The following is a 20327-nucleotide window of genomic DNA, read 5'->3' as shown; positions in this document are numbered from 1 at the left end:
CAAATCTCCAGTTAAAGACAATCCTCAACAAACCGTCTCAGAGAATTATAAGGTTTAAAAAGAGAACATTCCCTAACTCATTTTATGGGACTAGTATAACTGACACTAAAACCAGACAAGAAAATATGGACCAATTTCACTTACTAATATACATACAAAATCAAATTAAATATCCGTGAAACCCAATCCAGAATTAATAATAACCAACCAACCAACAAAAAGTATCATGACCAAGTGGAGTTTATATCAGGAAAGCAAATATGTTTCAATATTAAAATGTAATTCACCACATCAACCACATTTGATAAAATTCAAACCTAATTCCTGAACAAATATCCTATGAATCTCCTCGTCGAGCTGTCTAAATACTGGATTTGTTCACAGAATTAATACACTTAGAACAGAGGTGGCATCCTCTAAACACTAAGCTAATGTGCACATGTCCTCAAACCACTTCTCTCTCATGCGTCCTGTCTCTCTTTCCCCTCACATTGTGGTTGGTTTCCCCAGTTGTATCTATAAAATGGGGATGGATGGGGGTGATTTCTGAGACCCATTCTAGCTTGGCCTCCCTGGCCCTTGGAGTCAATCCCACACCCCATTTGGGCAGCGCAGCAGCTGCAGCCATAGCCTCAAGCAGCTGCCACGGTGGGCTCTGGTTCTTGGGAGATGGGCAATGCTGTGCGAGGGACCAACTGCCAAAGATGAAGCTGGCACAGTAGCCTAAGCAGCTCCCGGCGTCCTCTGGGCCCAGGGCCCAGCCAATTTCTGTTTTGTTCCTGTCCCAGTTCTTTCGGTCGATCTTTCAGCAATTACACTGAACTCTTTTGGTCTCTGGGAACTCTTCCTTGTTCTGACTGCATCTTTTCATTCAGCAATCTTCCTGAATCCCGAAAAAGTCTAAGGATGTTTACGTGTCTTTCCAAACTTGTGAGTTTCCCCCCAGTCGCCGGTCCATTTGCTCCACATCCTGCCTGCATGCCCTGTCCTCACAGTGTGTGCACCTTGGTCACCTGGCTGTTCTTCATCGCCCCCTTTTCTTTCGTTACAGATTGTTCTCAAATGTCTTATGATTCCGGTTGTAAAGTCCATGTTATTAAGAACTTGGTTGATCATCAAGGGCTTTTGGTAAAGGTCTGCACTGAGCTTGTCTGTCTACGCTGGGGCTTTTTTTTACCTCTTGAATAGGGCACAAAAAACTTAAAACTTTTCTTTTGTTTTCACATATCATATTGAATGTAGTCAAAAGAATTATTTATAACATCTGCGCAGGGCATGGAGAGCAACCATTTTTTAAAAACCCACCATGTGTCTTCACCCGGCTTAAGGAAGAAGAAAACAGTTCCCCACAGGCCCTGTGTGCTCCAACCCAACCCACTCCCAGCCCCCCCACCCCAGCAGCAGTATGCAAAATAGCCTCCAACGCTATCTGCACTAGTTTCCAACCACACACTGTATCCTTGAGCCATATATTTTGAGTGTTTTAGAAGTTCATAAAAATGAAATTACACTGAATTTTCTTCTACTTGCTTTGTTCAGTCAAAATTACGTTCCCCAAACCCACTCGCGTAGACTTGCATGGCTGGCTGTGGCTTTTGCATTTTTGTTGCTATAGCGTCTCCCTCTGTGTTAACTGACCACATTTTATTTCTCTCAAATCGGTTATTGGTGAACATTTTGGATGGCGTTTGATTTTGTTTTTGTGCTGCACAAACTCTGCCACTATGCACATTCCTGTTTCTACATGTCTGTTGTTACACACACACACACATTCCTGGGCTGTGACATCAGCTTTCTGCTGGGTGGTCTTCCCTTGTCACTATGTAGGAGTCCTTTATATATTCTGGAATCGATTCTTTGTCAGCTGTGTGTGCTGCACAACGCTTTCCCAGTTAGTGGCTTATCTTTTTACTGTCTTCATAGTGTCCTTTCATAAATAGATGTTAATTTTAATACAGTAGAATTTACCTCTTTTGCCTTTACATTAGCGCTTTTCCTACCTAATTTAAAATACTTTCCCAAGGGCTTATGTGTGTGACCCATTTTTCCAGAATCATTTTTGAAAATTGTTTCCTTCCTCTACTTAACTGTAATGCCGCCTCTGTTATAAAGTTTCTGTGTGTGTGGGAGTAGTTCTCGATTTTGTACAGTTCCCCAGTGTCCCAGCAGTACGCTGTCTGAAATAGTGCCATAATAATATGTTTTTTAAAAAGATTTTAATTAAAATATAGCTAACATACAATATTATATTAGTTTCAAGTATACACCATAGTTATTCAACATGTATATACTGAAAGAAGTGATCACCATGATAAATCCAGCAACCATCTTACACCATGACATGCTATAAAATATTGAGTGCATTCCCTCTGCTGTATATTACATCCCCATGACTTGTGTTATACCTGGAAATTTGAACGTTACCCCCCTTCACCTTTGCCCCCTTTTAAAAATTTTTCAGTTACAGACATTCAGTATTATTTTATATTAATTTCAGGTGTACAGCATAGTGATTAGACATTTATAATTTAAAAAGTAATCCCCCTGATTAGTTAGTACCCACCTGTCACTACACATAGTTATTACCACAATATTGACTATATTGCCTATGCTTTACTTTACATCCCCACGACTATTTTGTAACTACTAATTTGTATTTCTTAATCCCTTCAATTTTTTCACCTGCCCCCAACTCCCTCCCATCTATCACCCCAATAAACCTAATACCCATCCAACATCATACATAGTTATTACAATATTATTGACTATATTCCTTATGCTACACCTACATCCCCATGACCACTTTGTAACAACCAATTTGTACTTCTTAATCCCTTCCCCCCTTTCACCCGGACTCCCAATGCCCCTCCCGTCTGGCAGGGCAGTTGACACCTTGTGACTCTTCTTCAGGGCCCTTTGTTACACTATTTAATTTGAGAATTAGTTTGTCAAGTTAAAAGAAAAATCTAGGATTTGATCAGGGGGTCATAAATTCTATTGATAATTTGGGAAGAATGGATATTTTCATCATCTGTTTTGTTACTTATCATCTGTTAGTTATTGGTGAATGTGTTTAAGTCAAGTTTCATGTTTTTCTATATAAAAGCCTTGCACATAAAGATCTTTGTTTATTCCTAGATTGCTATTACAAACATTATCTTTAAAAGTACATTTGCTATCATAAAGCAATGTCATCGAGTCTCCTTATGATAGTCTATCAGATTAATGAAGCGCCCTTTATTTCTGGTTTACTGAGTGTTTAACATAAATTGAGGCTGAATTTTAGGTGGAGTTTTTTTTTTTAACTGTCTTTTGAAAAATGTATATGATTTTCCTCCTTTACACCATTAATAGTGTAAATTACACTGATTTTCTACTGTTAAGCTCACTGTATTCCTGGAATAAACCCATATTTCATGCACAGTATCTTTTTCATTCATTGCTGGAGTGTGGTTACATATACATATATCCTGTAGGATGTTTGTATATGCTGATGTAAGCCTGTTGTTTTCCTTCCTGTGCTTATTCTGGTTTAGGGGGCTCAAGATTATACTAGCCTCACAAGAGTTGGGGAAGTGATCTCTTTTCTATTTTGGTAAGAGTATGTGTAAGATTAGAATGAATTGTTCCTTGCTTGTTTGGAAAACTCGCTGTCAAATTGTCAGATTATCTAGATTTTATGTAACCTTTATTGGAAGGATCAAAAATACTAACTCAGTTTCTGTATTGGTTAAGAGGCCCACTCATGCCTTTCTTCCTTCTTGCCTCAGTTCTGGTTTCATTTTATCTTTCTACGTATTCATTCCTTTTATCTAATTTTTCAAATATTTGCAATAGAGATGCTCGTAATAGCCCTCTACTTTCTGCTGTCTGTCATTGTTTCCTTTTTTACTCCTAATATTGCTTATTGTGCCTGTTCTCATTTTTTTTTTTTAATAATTGTGCCAGAAGTTTGCTTTTCAAAGCATCTCTAGACTTTGTGGTTTCTGGTACATATTAACCAGCCACATTTCAATGACAAGGAAGGCTGGGCTTCCTTCAGACTCCCCTGGGTACCTTTTCACTGTTGACACTGAAGGGAGGGGCTGGCCAGGCAGCCTACAGGTGCCTCATGAGGGTGTAAAGTGGGGGAAAAGGCTTCTCCTTTTTCCTGAGGGTAAAGAGATCTCCTAGCGATGGAGATGAGAAGCTTGGAATAATTCAGCCAGTGCAGTGATCAGGGCAGTTTGCATTACTTCTTTCTTTTTTTACTTCAGAATTCACTGTTTCTGTGGTTTTGGGGGATGGGGAAGCTGAAATTGGTTTCTTTGATTCCTGGACACTGAAGTTCAGGGTAGATTATGTGACTTCATCGATCTGAAAGGCATGAGCAGCAGTCAGTTAGATCAGTGTCATAGGTCAGGCCCTCAGCTTGTCCGCTGTGATTCAGCGTCACCTCCTATCACCACTTTGAAACTTCTGGCTTTGGAGATGGGCTTTTATTACCCATTAGCTCTGCTTGCTGACATCCTCTGACTGATCGTTAGAAGAGACAGATTATGGCATTCATACAAGGGAATACGATGATACAGCAATGAGAAAAAGCAACGACAAATGCATACAACAATATGGATAAATCTCACAAAACAATTTTGAATGAAAGAAACTAGACACATATAAGGATATGCTATGATTTTCAATGTAAGAGCACAAACAGGCAAAACTAACCCAGTGCGTTAGAATTCAGGATAGTGGTTACTCTTTGGAGGGAAGGGACTGGAGGGTTTTTGCGGAGGGATGACATGTTTTGTTTCTTGATTTCCATGCTGCTTACGTGGGTATGTTCAACTCATGAAAATTTATACATTGTCGTCACATGCTTATGATTGAAGTACTTTTCAGGATGTCTGTGTGTGTGTGTGTGTGTGTGTGTGTGTGTGTGTGTGCTCCACTGAAAGGCTAAGATGAGTGCAATTTGGTAAAATTATTATAAAGTAAATGAACAAAGACCTCAGACCGACTGGAATGGACATTATCCTTTGACAGTAAGAGCAAGGTCAGATTGAAGGGAGAGAAGGGAGAATGACTCAGTGCCTTCTGGTGTTGGGCATTGGGCTGGTGCTTTGCATTTGTTATCTCATTTAATTCATTCAACATCTCTTTGAAGTGGGCAGCATGCCCAAATTACAGATGACAAAGCTGAGGATCAAAGAGGTTAAGTTACTTGCCCAAGGTCACACAGCTACTAAGAGTCATAACCAGGACTCAAACAAGTGTTGGCGATAACTCCAGAGTCCAAGGTCTTGCATGAGGTAGACCCAAGCGAGTAACTAACCAATATGTCTTTGTTTGTTGCTGCATTGAGGAACTCTGACCCAAACTGGCTCTCGCATTTGTGTCTTCAAGAGTAATCCACTCTACACAGAGATAGCTCCATGAGCAAATGAGCCAGTGAAATTAGCTGTGCTTACCTTGTTAGGTGAGTTGTCAGAGTGACCCTGTTTGGGGAAGTGAAAGAAGAGTTACCAATCCATGAAAATGCAAAGCTGACTTACAGCCTTAGAGGGTGGGGGTCCTAAGCTGTCCACATTTCTAGCTGAAGCAGATGGCAGGTGGTGGGAAGATGGGGTAGGGAGGTAGCCCGTGATTGCTTAAGGAATTACCTTTCCTCAGAGTCTGGGGTCCAGACCTAGGGTGTTAGTACCAGAGGGGGAGCAGGAGGAGGCCTCAGTCCACTTCTGAAGATTTTTCCCAGTTCAAAGGCCTTGATTTTTGCCCAAATGTGCTCCTCAGCAACAGGCCGCAGTGGCAAAGAGGGGCACTGAGGCCCACAGCACCCAGAGCGCCACAAGATAGGGAATGTCTCACCAAAGGACAGTGCCCACATCCGTAAGAGGCAGGAGGGAAGGAGGAAGGGTGAGGGGTGGCTCCGGGAAACATGTCCATCTTACTTGGGCCTGTGTGGCCTAGGCCGAGTGAGTCTCTCCCGGGGCTGTGTCTCAGCGGGATCTTTTGTGGCTAGAAGGATGTGAGGACTTATGCCAATGTAAGGTTGGGAAATGGAGATGCCCTCTACAAATTCAGAAGGTAGGGAGTATTTGGGAATCCAGGATTCCCTGCTAGGGCAGGGCATGTGGTAGAACACACCAACGCTCACTGGGTGATGGCTTTACTTACTGTGATTGGAGGCTGAGGGTTTGTGGTCTGTGAGATCACATTGGTCACTTGCCCTAAATAAATATCAGACGCTGTGACTGCTATTCCCAAGCATAGTATCTTTGCTCCTTGACTTAGGAAGGACACTGTCAGCAGATAATTCCTTGGGGCTCCTCAGTGTTCAGTCAGTCATAACAGGTGTCGTGCGCGGGACCCGGCTCGCTGCGCCATTTGTCGCGCGTGGAGGCCTTCTCGCCGCGCCATCTTTCAGGCGGGGCGGCCTGCGGGGTCTCTGCTCCGGCTCCCCACACAAGAACACAGGATATGGTGAGGCCGAAAAGGAACACCCACGGAGCCATAGGTAGGGGAGCCATACCACCACGGTCTCACTGGAGGCTGGGCCCACTGGACGCCGACCTGCCGTCCACTTTTCCGCCAACCGACTGACCGACGACTCTCCTCCACTCTCTCCTCCGTTCCTCTCTCGGCTCTCCTCTTCCGCTCTCCTCGGCCCTCCTCTTCCGCTCTCTTAGGCTCTGCTCGGCTCCTCGGCAATCCTTGGCAATCCTTCGTAGCCGCAGCAGTTATACCAGCGGCCAATCGACTAACCGGCCACAGCCGACGGCCATTCACCACCCGAGCCAGCACCCCTCCACGTGAGGCCGAGAGCCTGTAAACTACTTTCTGGGGCTCTGTCCCCACACCAGGGTTGGCACTGCCTTTGCTCATAGGGCCTCTTCTTCAATGTACCCACCATCCCTTCTAGTGTGCACTCCTTTCCTCTTGCCTGAGGTTCACATTTAGGTCCATTCTTTTCCAACTGCTTCTGAGCCTATGTGTACTCTGACACCTTTCCCTTTTGTAGGTAGATGCTGTGGTTTTTTTTGTTTTTTTTTTCTTCCCTTTTCTCTATTTGTTGCTCAAGAGGCCTTTGGTTTCTGCTTTTTCTTAAGTTCTCTCCCTGTCCTATCCCTCTCCCCTCACCCCCGTCCTCCTATGGTTGACAGAGCACACAGCTCGCTTTCTCCTGCCCCTCCTGTCATCTTCATTTGTTTTCCTTCTTGGACCATGACTTCCCTGCCTGGGGACTAAGGAATAGAACTCGATCCGCCCACGGTAAACCAGATGGGGATGGGAATAACCAGGCCAAGAGAAAGTGGGGTACAGGAAGTTTGAAACCCAGGGAAGGAGAGACCACAGGAATTAGTGCCGAGAAGCAGGGGTTTCGGAAGGAGGAGGAGCAGATGCAGGCCCAGAGACAGAGGGGAGTCTCCTTCCCTCTCCCAAGCGTGGCGGTTAGCCTTGGGGAAAGCAGGACAAGAGAAAGGCCACCATACCCTCCAGTCTTTCTGATATACAGAAAGTACACCAGGGCTGCTATCAGAGCTATCGCGGCCAGGACTCCAATCACGATGCCAGCAATAGCCCCAGCTGAGAGGCCAAGACCTTGTGTTGACTCATCTGTCGAGGATAGAAAAGAGGAGAATGAATGAAGGTGACATGATTTTACAGTGCGGGTGCCCTGGGAAAAAACTCTCAGCTGGAAGCAGTCTCTACCTGTTCCTCTAAGGAATACGTTTTCTGTGGGAAGGCTGCTGTGAGATGATTAGTGACTATATCCTTGTAATATTTTTTGCCACTGTATTTCTAGGTTGATGGTCAGACTTGCCTCAATTCCATCCTGGCCTTTCTGCACTCAGATATTTTTGAAGCTTTGGAAATGTGAGAAAGGCTGATTGCTACTTTTGTATTACTTCCCACTTTTCATGGTTGCGGCCATGAATATGTGCCTGTCAGGTCTGTTGTGGGGGGACTTCATTGACGGAAGGCGGTGCTTTCTGAATTCACTGCCTCCTTTGCATGGAGACCACGCTACCTAAGGCTCCCAGCAGGGATATGAAATAAGCCCAGTTCTGTGAGAAATGCTTTCCCTCTGATGGGTGAAGTTACCTCAAAGACCCCCCGCCCCCCATCACCCCTGTGGATCCTCTCTTAGAACTGCACTGCACCCTGAAACTTCCTTCTCTTTCTCCTTCACAGGAATCAGATCCGCACTGTGGGCTGAGGAATCTCCCAGGCGTCTCCCACTCCCATCCCACTTTCCTTCACAGGCATGTTTCCCAATAAATAGCTTGTCTGTCTAATCCCATCTTGGCTGCATCTCAGGGGATGAAAAGTAACAAACCAGGCTTGGAACTTTGCACTCAACTCCTATTTTGCCTTTCCCATGTTTGGTCAGTAACCACGTCCCAATGATTTATGTGTGTAATGCACCCCTTATACATTTTGCATTTGTTTTTTTCTTTTTTTATTTCCACTGCCCCCACCTATCAATGTTGATAACTAATATTAATGTTAATATCATTATTACTGTTATGGAATACTTACTATGTGCCAGTGTCTGTGCTAAACACTGTCAGATAGACATTATTTCCACTTTACTGATGAAAAAACTGAGGCTCAGAGTGGTGAAAATTTTACCCAAAGTCATATGGCTAGTAAGAGGTGGATCTGAGATTTGACTCTAGGACTACCTGACTTCATAGAGGCTAATGATATAGTAGTGATAACAGCAGCTAACAGTCACGGAACATTTCCTCTGCGTGTGCATTTTGCTAAGTGTTTAATTGATTATTGCATTAAATCTGTAAAACAATACCAGGAAGCAGGCACACTTATTGTAATTTTCAGTTCAGGAATATGAGGCTCAGAGAAATTAAGACTCTCGTGCAAGAATTTTGTCACTGTGAATGCTTACATAAAATGAAGACCTCAAACCAACAACCTAACTTTACAATGTAAAGAACTAGAAAAAAAGAACAAATTCAACCCAAAGCTAGCAGAAGGAAGAAAATAATAAAGATTAGAATATAAATAAATAAAATAGAGAATAGAAAAACAATAGAGAAAAATCAGTGAAACCAAAAGTTGGTTCTTCAAAAAAGAATAACAAAATTGACAGCCCTTTAACTAGATTTACTAAGAAAAAAAGAGCGAAGATTCAAATGACTAAAATCAGAAATGAAAGTAAGGAAATTGCTATCAATTCTACACAAATATTAAGAATTTTAAGAGTACCATGAATAATTGTATGCTGACAAATCGGATAACTTAGATGAAATTAACAAATTCCTAGAAACACAAAACTTACCAAGATGGAATCACAAAGAAGTAGAAAATATGAATAACCCTATAACTAGTAAGGAAAATGAATCAATGAAAGCAATTCAATAAAATTCAACATGATAAAAATTTCATGATAAAAACACTCAACTGGAATAGATCTCAACACAACAAAGACCACATATGAAAAGCCCACAGCTAACATCACTCTCAATGGTGAAAGTCTGAAAGTTTTCCCTCTAAGTTCAGGAACAAGACAAGAATGCCTGCTTTTGCCAGTTCTATTCAAACTAGTATTAGAAGTACTTGCCAGAGCAATTAGGCAAGAAAAAGAAACAAAAGGCATCCAAATTGGAAAGAAGTAAAATGATCTTTGTTTATGGATGACATGACCTCACATGTAGAAAACACTAAAGATCTCACACACAAATACACACACACACACACAAACTATTGGAACTAATAAACAAATTCAACAAATTCAACAAGGTTACAGGATACTAAATCAACATGCAAAAATCTGTTGTATTTCTACACACTAACAATGAACAATCTGAAAAATAAATTAATTAAAAATTCCACTTATAACAGCATCAAAAAATATAAAATACAGTGGTACCTCGGTTTTCGAATGTAATCCATTCTGGAAGACCGTTCGAGTTCTGAAACGTTCGAAAACCGAGGCATGGTTTCCCCATAGAAAGTAATGCAAAATGGATTAATCCGTCCCAGACCTTTAAAATCAACCCCTAAAACTGCAAACTTAGCATGAATTTTACTATCCAATGATACTATACATCCAAAAAATTTATGGCATTCGTAAACAGAAATGTTGATCAACAGAGACATTTGAAAACCGAGGTACCACTATAGTTAGGAATTAACCGAGGTGAAAGATCGAATACTGAAAAATTACAAAACATTGGTAAAAGAAATAAAAGACTAGCACAATTTGGCCAGACTGAGGACATGCTGCCCATGCAACTCCTCTACGGGCCTCTGTTCTAGCACAGATGGCATCAGAGCAGAGTCAGTCACCAGGTGAACCTGCAGCAGAGCAGAGAGCAGGAGTCTGTCCTGCTCATCTGTCCTTATATGTAGTTTTGTCCTTTTGTTTGGGGGAAAGAGGTGAGCTTGATTCAGAGCCCTGTATGTTCATTTTAGCACATGGAGTAGGTAACAGAAAATAAAGAAGTGACAGGAGGAATGTGTTAGTGACAGAAGCAGCAACTTGCCCTTGAGCACCTTTGTTTTTGCCCTTCTGTGAAACCCCCTTGACCCCATGGGGCTTTCTGGGGCTGAGAGAACCCCTTTCTACACTGTGAGGCTGGACCCACACTCTACCATGAGAAATCAGAAGAGCGAGGAGAAGAGAGAGTCTACAGAGATGTAATAGGAGGGCTCAGGGGCAGAATTTGTGATTTGCTTGTATCCATGGCTGCGGGATGGCAGAGAACCTCTAGGCTCTTTTCTGAAAATCAGAGACTTCCACCCCAGAGCTTAGTGCTGGTGGTCCAGGGAGTAACTTACCAGAGACTGTGATAGTTCTGACTGCGGTCCCATTGAGGCGAGTGACAGAGTTATGGACAAAGCAGGTATAGGATCCACTATCATTCGGAGTGATGTTGGGGATAGTGACCTCCTGTGTGGATTGCTTGGGCCTCCCATTGATAAGCCAAGAATACTGTGCGGCTGGGTTAGAGGCTGCGTGGCAGGAGAGGCTGAGGTTTGCCCCGGAACGGTAATGGGTGTCTGAGGGGGAAATGGTGGGGGCCTCCGGGCCATCTGGAGCAAACAGAACAAAGCCACCTGTGATGTAACCAGAGGAAAGGGGACACTCCTTGTCTGTATAAAGGCCATACTGTCCTTCTGAGCTGGATCAACCTAGTTTTCAAAAAGTCCCAACCATAACTCCCTGCGTTCACTGAGCGTGAGTCTGAGACATTGACCAGTTTCCCCCTGAGAGGTTATTGACCCCGAACCTTTCGAGACAGGAGCAGCCCGTCCCCTCTTAGTCTCAGCTCAAAGCTGGGCATGCCCAGATTTGCCTGGGCGAGGGAGTGATGGCTAGTATGGGTGTCCAGGGTGAGGGTCCATGTACTTGGACCTGAGAGGGTTACGGATGTAGCCTGGCCTCTCGCAGTGTGGATTAGGGTGGGCAGCCTGGGCCAGGTAGGAACAGAAGTTACTCACAGAGAACATTCAGGTAGAATGGGTCACTGAGGCTGGCACTCACTGGGTTCCGGATGTCACACTCATAGGGTCCTGTGTCATTCCTTGTGACACGGAGTAACGTGAGGGTCCTATTGTCCTTGGACAGCTCCAGCCTGGTACTGTTCTGGACGCTCTGACTGTTGATCAACCACAGGTAGGTGACGTCCTGAATCTCAGGTTCACACGTGAACACTACAGGGTCCTTGTGCTCCACGGGGTCCGAGTTGTTGCTTGTGACGTTTGGTTCGGGTAACTCCGCTGTGCAGATAACAGAGAGAACGTTGCCCTGTGTGGCACCTTTGACTCCTCTGAAGGCATTTTCAATCAGAGTTGGCACCTCTCACCTCTCAGCCAACCTGAGTCCTTCAAAGAATAAGGCAGGTCTGTGTATCACAAGACAAATGCATGAGGCTCTGAGTGTTCAGAGAACATAAGGCTGCCAGCTCTACATCTGGGAGGAAGCACAGACTTTCTCAAGTGTCAATAAATTAGCAGGTTTTGGTTATGGAAAGACACAGGACCTAGAGTCAGAAACCCTACACACTGCACTTCTCTGGGTTCTTCACTGACCAGCTGACTGCCTGGCCAACCTTGAGGTGCTCACCTCGAATGTGCAAGTGCTGAGCACCTTTGAGCTACACAGACCTGCACTGCTGGTCGAGATGTGTTTTCATGGAAGCCTCACTTTCCAAGGTTGTCGTAGAGGTGAGTAATGATGGGCCATCCCATAGTCCTTAAACCCCGGCAAGACTGGGCAGTAATTATGGCCTGGAACTGGGTGTTTGAGCAGAAATAATACACGGGGAGCCCAGAAGCAGGTCGGCAGTCAGTTCAGTACTTAGGCTACAGGGCCATGAGGTGGGGTGTTCAGTGGTGACTGACAAGAAACAGTGACCCCGTAAAGGATAGAGCAGAGTCCAGGAATAATTTAGAAAAGAGTGAGGGGACGGCGGGAGCTAGCTGGCTTTGGCAGGACCATGCTCTCTGTCCTTGGTCTTTGATGTCTCTTCTCCCACTGCTGAGGGCAGTGGGGACCATGTCGATTCTCCCTGAAATCCTCCTAGACAATAGCAAATACAGAAGGGGTGACTTGTGGAAAGTGGGGGAGCATGGACTTATTGAAAAATCGGACCCTCGTGGACCATTTGCAGACAGTTATGAGATAGAAATTTGAGAAGTTAAATTGTAAAAGTATGTGAAAATCATTATCAATGCCCCAAAGATCTAAGACCAGTTTCTAGAGGAATCTCTGTCTAGCACTGAAGTTCGTAGACCAGTTCTGCAGTCCAACCAGGTCACATTGTGGTGAAAGGAAGATGCTACAGTGGGTTTGAAATCAGTGCCTCCCAGGGGAGAGAGAGAATGTGAGTCCTGTTAAGAGACGGAAGTGATCAGAAGGGAAATCTAGGTTTCTCTGTTGTACAAAGGGATGAATAAGCCCAAATTAGTAGAAATAATATGCGTTATGTTAGCAAATTTAGGAAGAAGGTCCCTGTCACCAATTTCTATGGACGATCAGGTGAATGGGGAGGAGCCCCCACACGGGCACGTGGCACGCGTTCTTCCCTTTCTCTCTAACTCAGGAAACAGCTAGATCTTGAGCCAATTCATCAAACTGGACAGCATCTAAGAGAAGGGACAGTGGCCTGTGGATCTCACTGTCTGCGAGGATCCCACCCTGTGGTAAAGGCGTCAGCACAAGGACACGTGTGTGAAATAGGCAATACGCCATCAGATGGCACAGGCCCCACCTTGGGAAGGTCTCGGGAACCACTGGGAGGAACGGGAGCCTCACACCAGGAGGAGGATGTGTCACGAGTTGGGTGAAGTGAGCCCGAGAGCTTTTGGGGACAGACCTGTGCTCTGCCTTTGACTCCCTGGTAGAGTCATGTAGACAGCAGATCAAGGGGTCACAGTCCCTGTCCTGTGGCGTGTTCCTCTTGTTGGCATCAGGGAGGGAAGGAGCCCTGGACGGGGACACAGCGGAAGCTCGTACTCTGGTGACCGGGGAAACTGGCTCATGATGGAGCCAGGGGCTGCTGCTCCGACTCATTTCTGTGTCCTTTCCTATTGCCCAGGAGGGTGGGCCTGGCCACAGGTGCTAGTGGGAGAATCCTGGGAGGCTTCGAGTGGAGGAAGCAGAGCAGAGCAGGGCAGCGTGGCTAGAATGAAGGAGGAGGCAGGCGAGGGACAGGGAAGGAGCAGAGAGCCAGAACAGTGGGGAACACAGGTGACTTCAGAGTCCCCAGGGACCAGGAGCCCATGGCTGGTCCAGAGAAGGAAAATCCTCCCGCGGCAAGCAGCCCCACCGTCACCATGAGACTTGGCTCCTGCAGGGGCTTTGGGGACAGGTGGTCAGAGGGGCGGAACGTGGGTCCCAGCCCCTGGAGGGACAGGGAACAGATGTGGCCAAAACCTCCTAGGACTCTGCATCCAGGTTCCAGAATCTGTAGAGATTATGAATCACTCACTCATTCATCCATTCATTCATTCATTCATTCATTCATTCATTGATTCATCATAATTCCTTCCTCCTGCATCAAAAGCAATTGAATGTTTGTTACATGTTGGTCCCTGAGCTTGTTGCAGGAGTGAAGTGGGGAGTGAGAAGCAAAGTCCTTTCCTTTATACTCCAGTGGGAGTGACACCAACACATCAGGAAACAACTGCTTTCAAGGCCAGTGCAGGGAGCGGGGCCTCGGCCACCTGAGGGGGAGGCCTGGGCGTCCCAGCACTGACCGTGGTGGTTACTGCAGGTGATTTGGTTCTAGAGTAAAACCAGATTAATTTTCCATTTGCTTTCACTCCCCAGACCAGAATGTCTCCCTCTGAACTGGGGACGCCTAAGAAGAAAGGACCTGAACCAACAGCTGGTTTCAGGGTCTATATTTGCATAATAGGTCCCGGGTGGAGGAGAGGACAGGGCTGTGACTGCAGACAGACTTCACATGAGTCTGATCTGCTTCTCGTTGTCTGTGTGACCCTGATTCGTGACTGCATCTCCTTGTGCCTCAGTTCCCCCTCAATGAAATAAGATAAAGATTTGGCTGCCAGGTTGTCAGTGAATTAAACTTAAAATATTCACAGTCCTGACCTATGTCTTGGGATAGGGGAGCTGCCCAAATAAGAGGCATCTGTTATGACCCACTCTAAAGAGAATCCCCTGGTGTGGTACCTGATGGACGAGGAGCTGCCAGGAGCATCTCCTCTCCGCTGTCCCTCCCTGGGGACGCTGACCTTGCTCTGGGGTCTCCGAAGTCCCCCAGGGTGTCGGCTAATGGCCGACGACCTTGTCTGTCTCTGCTCTCCACACAGTCTCGGGTGAAGGACCAGGCCCTGCCCCTGCCCAGATGTGGCTCCTGAGGCTGAGCCCTGGCTGGTGACCAGCTCTGGAGCCTGGGGGCTCAGGCACCTGGGAAATCATTGCTCCCGCTCAGCTCCGCCCAGGAGACCAAACCCAACGTGGCACACGATCCCCAGCGTCCCTGGCGTCAGCAGCCCTGGGACAGGGGACAGGGGACAGGGGAGGGGCTGCCTGGGCTGAGCTTCTCCAGGAGGATTGCAGGGGGCCACTCAGTCCAGGACCTGACAAGCTCTGCAGGGTCTTTCTCGGGGTCATGGTCACCGGAGGGGCCCAGGGGCTGCACTGAGACTGGTCTCCCTCTGCTGAGTTGCTCCCATCAGACTGGTCCTTCTTTCTGGGGTAAATCTGCAGGGCCTGGAATCTGGGAAGGGAACTCTAATCTTGTGAAGTTTGTCTCCACTATGTGTGTCCTGCACTAAATACTGAAGCTCCAATGTGGGACGTAATGCAGTGGTTGGGGGCAGAGTCCAGGCTGTCAGTCTGTGTGTGTGAAGTAGAATTCACCCCACCCGACACCCAGAGGTCGGAGAGGAATCACTCACGGTATACACGGAGCTGTCCAGTTACTTCTTCATTGTGAAAATGTGTCTTTATGGCTTGTAGGGTGTAGTATCCTGTGTCCTCCAGGGTGACTTTCTGGAACAGCAGGGATCCATTGGGGTATATTATCTCTCGTCCACTGTATGCTGGTCCAGGATTATTTACTCGAGTGTCTATCCTATAGGATGCAATTTGACGTTTGCTGTCCACTCTTCCCCCTTTGAACCAGGCATAGCCTATAAGATCCTCAGGCAGATTGTGGACAAGGAAAAGCACATCCTCCCATTCAGCAGCATTGGACGGCATCAATTCAAGAGCGAGTTGGGCTGTGGTGGGCGGGCTCCACAAGGTTAAGAGTGAGACTAGGAGGAAAGGGAGAAGTTGATCAATATTTGGATGTATATATTGGGATGGAAAGATGAGGCCCTGGGTCCTGAGCAGGTCTCTTCATCTCTCAGCCTGTGGTGTGTGTGTGTGTGTGTGTGTGTGTCCCATGGTCAAGGTCAGCAGCATGGCCACCACTACTCCAGCACCTCTGAACCTGTTATTTCCTCTGTTTGAAATACTCTTCCCCAGGTGTCTGCCCGGCTCACCCCCTCACTGCCCTCAGACCCCTGCTGACACTCAGGGGCGTCCTGGGGAGACACTTGCCCTGACCACCTCCTCCAATGTCCTTCCATCTTCACTTTCTGACCTTTCCCTGCTCTGTTCCCTTCGTGGCATTGTGGGTACCTGACATCACATCTAGATCTTTCCTGTCTGTCTCCTCCCCATGGAATGTGAGCTCCATGCAGGCAGGGGCTTGTCTGGTCTTGTACCCTCAGTGCCTGGAACAGGCTGCAAATACCCCTGGCTGAATGAATGGGTGTTCCCAGGGCCCTCCTCCTCCTGCTGTGTATTTGCCCATTTCTGAGGTTGGTGGTAAGGACAATATTTATATTTCCTGGTTAAGCTTTTTCTGGTGTCACTCTGACATAAATTGTTATTATTATCATGTTTTTAGAAATTATTGCTCAGAGATTACTTGTAATGCTGTAATTGAGGTTTTCCTGCCCCTCACCAGATCATGGCATTTTCCTGTTACTGACCCCCCCCCCCCAACATCCTACTCTGCTCCAGTGTTCTCCCCTCAAGTTCAAACAGAAGCGCTCTCTCCCCTCTGAGAGCCCTGTCCTACCCAGGAGACCCCAGTTCTTCTCTGTCTCCCATCCTCCTGTCTTCCCCTAGAGAATCGTCCCCTCTCACCGGCCAAGAGGAGACCCTGCCAGGGGACGCGCCCTCTGCGGGCAGGGGCTGAGGGGGGCTCCATGGTGTCTGCTGCCTGCTCGATCCCTCTGTCTGCGAGAAGAACTTGGGCTCCAGAAACACTCATAGGCACCGCTGTCCAGACGCCTTACATCTGATGTCCCTCCTCCAGGTGCGCTGAGCCTCCTCGGGGGCAGGAGTGCTTCCCCAGTCACGTGGGCTGGGGGGCGGAGTCTGTGCCCAGGACCCTCCCTAGCCCTCCTCTCATTTCTGCCTCCCTTGTCCACTCCTCCGTTTACCTTCTGTCTACATTTCTGTTGCCTGGGAATTGCTGAGGCCTCTGCGCGCGCACACAGGCGCACACACATGCACACACGCACGCACACGCTCACGCGCACACAGGCACACAGCACACACGCGCGCGCACACACGCACACAAACACCCTGTTTGGACACGCACGAGCCTGAGGTGCCCATGTCTGGCTCATTCCCCACAGCCCCACTGTCAGGTACTCAGTACCTTCCCACGTAGCCCTCTCTCATCCCTCTGGCTTTTCCCTTCAGAGCAGGAGCTTCCGTGGCTACATCAGGAACTCTTGTCACAGGGATGTCACACCCATTTTGCATTGGAATCACCTGTGGAACTCCGTAAAGATTCTATGCCCAGGTGACACCTCAGAAATGCTATTTCAGCAGCTACCCGGCTAATGTGGATTCCTGGCCAGGCTGTGACCCTGTGATGTGGGAGTGGGGCCACCCCTCCCCCTGACCTGTGCAGAGGGAAGGTCTGCAGATTCTGTTCAAATGCAGATTCTGACTCACGTGTGCGGTGGACCAGAGACTCTGCATCTCTCAGGCTTTCCGGGGATACTGATTGTGCAGGCCTGACGTGCACTTTCAATGGCATGGCTGATGGGGACCCGTGTCCCCTTAGAGGACGACTCACCCACCCCAGTGTTGGCCTCTGCTCTGTCCTGGTCTTGTGTCTGTCTGCACCCCACAGAGCCCCAAGGGTCCCCAAACCCTGGGGGATTATTTCCATTTGTGGCACAGAAACCCAGCTGGGCACCGGGGTTTCCCTGTGTTCTCAAATACTCTGGGAAGTTTGGATTTCCTCCCAGCAGGAAGGTCACAGAGATGACTCTGGGGGTGAGAAAGGGTCAAGCTGGGTAAGGACTATAGAGAGGACCCAATATCTATCTACATGGGGCTCTAGCCTGGCGACAGCTTCCACAGACAGACTCTCAGGACCTGGGTGTCCCAGAGGGAATAGTAACTCCTGCGGGTGTGAAGTGCGAATCTCTGTGTGTACTGGGAGCAGAGGCCCATGGTGGTTGGGCAGTTGGGTCTGTGGGCCACAGGTCACCAGGGGCGAGTCTCAGCCAGACTCTGGCCCCCGCGGGTCTGACTGGCTGAGCTGTACCCCGGAGGCTTGTCCACGTGCTTCCTGACTGTTCTGGGTGCGCCCTCCGTCCTCTGCTCAGCTGACTTTCCTTTGGTCACCACCCTGCCTTTCCCTATGAGTGGTGCTGAGCAGGGAGTGGGGAGCTGCATGGGAATCCCCACAGGACCAGGCTCTCAGAGGCTCATGAATAGAATGGTCAGGATTGGGGACACTCATCCTGACTCATGTGACTGTGCTGTCACCTTGGATCTTGGATCTTGGACAGTGTGTCAGGATGGAAGGACAGGTGGTGCCGGGAGAGCCCATATCGGGAAATGAAGTTGCTCACAACTCACAGGGTGGGTGTGGTCAGTGTCCTAGCTGCTGACAGATCTCATCCCTCACACCTGGCACACCTGTACTCCCGACTTCATGGGGCCAAGGATGCAGGTCACTGGGGGAATCTTTGAGGGCACCAGTGCTTGTGGGTCTTCACACACGGTGCTCTTCCAGTGTCCAGTGGGCCGGGTGGATGTCTCTGCTTGATCAACTTCCTGTCACTACGAGCACTCCTTGAGCCTTTCTCCATGTCAGCCCTGGGCTTGGCCAGGGGATCCCGCAGAGAACAGGCCTGATGTGATCCCTGTACTTGGAGCAGGGAGCCAGGCATTCACTATGTCATTATAGAAGTGACTAATTAATGACAATCGAGAGGGAATATGAAGGGAAGTACTTAGTGAGGTGGTACCATATAATAGAGCTACCCTGCGAAAGGTTCCTTTTGTCTGGGACCCAAAGTGTGAGTGGGTATGACTGAATGTTTGCCCTGTAAGACAGAGGGTGGTGGGGAGGAGCTACCTACAGAGGACTGGCCTTTGCTGGGCAGATGCCTGGCTGCTGGAGGAGCTGACAGAGTCCAGTGTGGGAAGCCTGGAGAGTGAGGAGGACGGTGAACTGAGTGAGGCTGGTGAGGGCTGGACCCTGGTGGGCTGTGGACGCTGCTGAGGGGGGGTCAGCAGCCCCCTGGGAGGCTCCAGGCTGCGGAGTAGCTCTTCCTCCCTCTGGTGGTCAAAGAGGGAAATGCAGCAGTCGCCATGCACTTCTCTGTGTTTATTCAACATCAGTTCATAGACATACATGGGTCACACAGCATAAGGCTCCACATGTGTCAGCTCCGTGAGTCGCAGTCTCTGTTCCTCCAAGAACTCCTACCTCCTTCCTTAATGTGATGTCACCAAGCTCAATTTTCCAGGAATGTATATCAGTTTGTGTTTGTCTCTAGTAAATTATACCATGTCTGCCCCCTGGGTTGAGAGGTATCTGTGGCTGCAAAGCTGGGCTGTGGGTCTGTGGGGGAGAAAATGGAGGAGTAGGGAACTGGGTGTGTCAGGAAGCGAAGGTCTGTGTCAGGGGATCAGAGGGGGAAAGTAGGGCAAGTCAATCCCCTCTCACTCCCAGGGCCTGGTGTTCAGGAAGAAACTCTGATTCTGGGACACACAGTACAACACACCTCTTCATGTCCCAGGGTTCGTGCAGGACTCCAGCCACCCCGTCTACCCACAGCAGGAAGAACGCTGGGAGGACCAGACTGGCCACATCCCTTGGCCCCACACTTTAAAATGGCTAAACATGGTGAATTTTATTTTAAAACAAACACAGCACTTAGGAGAGAAGCCTGCACATTACCTGGTACAAAATTTGCACCAGTACACCATGGGGAGTGTGTGTGGATGTCCATTTCTTCACGCCCTTAGCACTTTCATAGTAATTACATGGGAGAAGAAGCCGTGTCCACCATTAATCCATCTTCCCTTCCTTTATTCATTCCCTGAACACTTACAACCATTTCCCCCTGTGCCAGGACCGTGTGTAGGAGCGATGGGGCCCGTTGAGAATCACAGCTAGCCTCGTCCTGCCTGTCTCTCGGGAACTCCGGGATCCATAGGACACATAGGTCATTGCTCCTAAGCATGTCAGAGCACAAAGAAGAGTCAGAGGAGGGAGTTAGAGGGGGTCCATTGTGTCCGCCTGTGGAGGTTGGGATGACCTTGTGGCACGATGGCCAATGAGGTTGGCTGTAAAGAAGGGGAAGGAGCAGGTTCACAGAGAAAGGAGGTGAGGGCATCCCAGGAGGGTACCGTACGGGCAGATACAGGGAGGCAAGAGCAAGTCTTGATGGACCAAGAGTTATGAGGGGACACTATATGCGGACGTGGAATGACAAGGAGCCAGTGAGAGGGAGGACATGAGGGCAGGTGAGACGAAACAAGATGGTAGCTTTTCTGAAGAGTTGATGTGCCTTGTGGGTGTCTTTCCTCCAGA

General features: G+C 47.8%; 2 protein-coding genes across 4 annotated transcripts in view; one reads left to right on the top strand and one right to left on the bottom strand.

Annotated features, from left to right (window-relative positions):
• Positions 1 to 20327, top strand: part of CD177 (CD177 molecule) — a 99323-nt gene that overhangs the window by 13583 nt on the left and 65413 nt on the right. The window lies entirely within an intron of this gene.
• On the bottom strand, positions 1485 to 16812 carry LOC141567440 (cell adhesion molecule CEACAM8-like). 3 transcript variants are annotated; one of them, XM_088800141.1, is made up of 7 exons: positions 16622 to 16812; positions 15379 to 15738; positions 11452 to 11730; positions 10789 to 11043; positions 7473 to 7596; positions 5451 to 5477; positions 1485 to 4356 (listed from the first exon to the last, which is right to left on the bottom strand). In XM_088800141.1, the coding sequence occupies exons 1-7, from the start codon at positions 16746 to 16748 to the stop codon at positions 4329 to 4331; spliced, it is 1200 nt and encodes a 399-aa protein (XP_088656267.1). In that variant the 5' UTR covers positions 16749 to 16812; the 3' UTR covers positions 1485 to 4328. The 3 variants fall into 3 exon arrangements, with proteins under 3 accessions (XP_088656267.1, XP_074170330.2, XP_088656268.1); XM_074314229.2 differs by lacking the exons at positions 1485 to 4356; positions 5451 to 5477 and having other exon boundaries at positions 5490 to 7596; positions 16622 to 16700; XM_088800142.1 differs by lacking the exons at positions 1485 to 4356; positions 5451 to 5477; positions 10789 to 11043 and having other exon boundaries at positions 5490 to 7596.

The sequence above is a fragment of the Rhinolophus sinicus genome, chromosome 8 (assembly GCF_057876585.1).
Source record: "Rhinolophus sinicus isolate RSI-liver-muscle chromosome 8, RSI-T2T, whole genome shotgun sequence".
Taxonomy (NCBI): Eukaryota; Metazoa; Chordata; class Mammalia; order Chiroptera; family Rhinolophidae; genus Rhinolophus; species Rhinolophus sinicus.
Note: the sequence above shows the minus strand (reverse complement) of the source record. Positions and strands in the feature narration are given on the sequence as shown.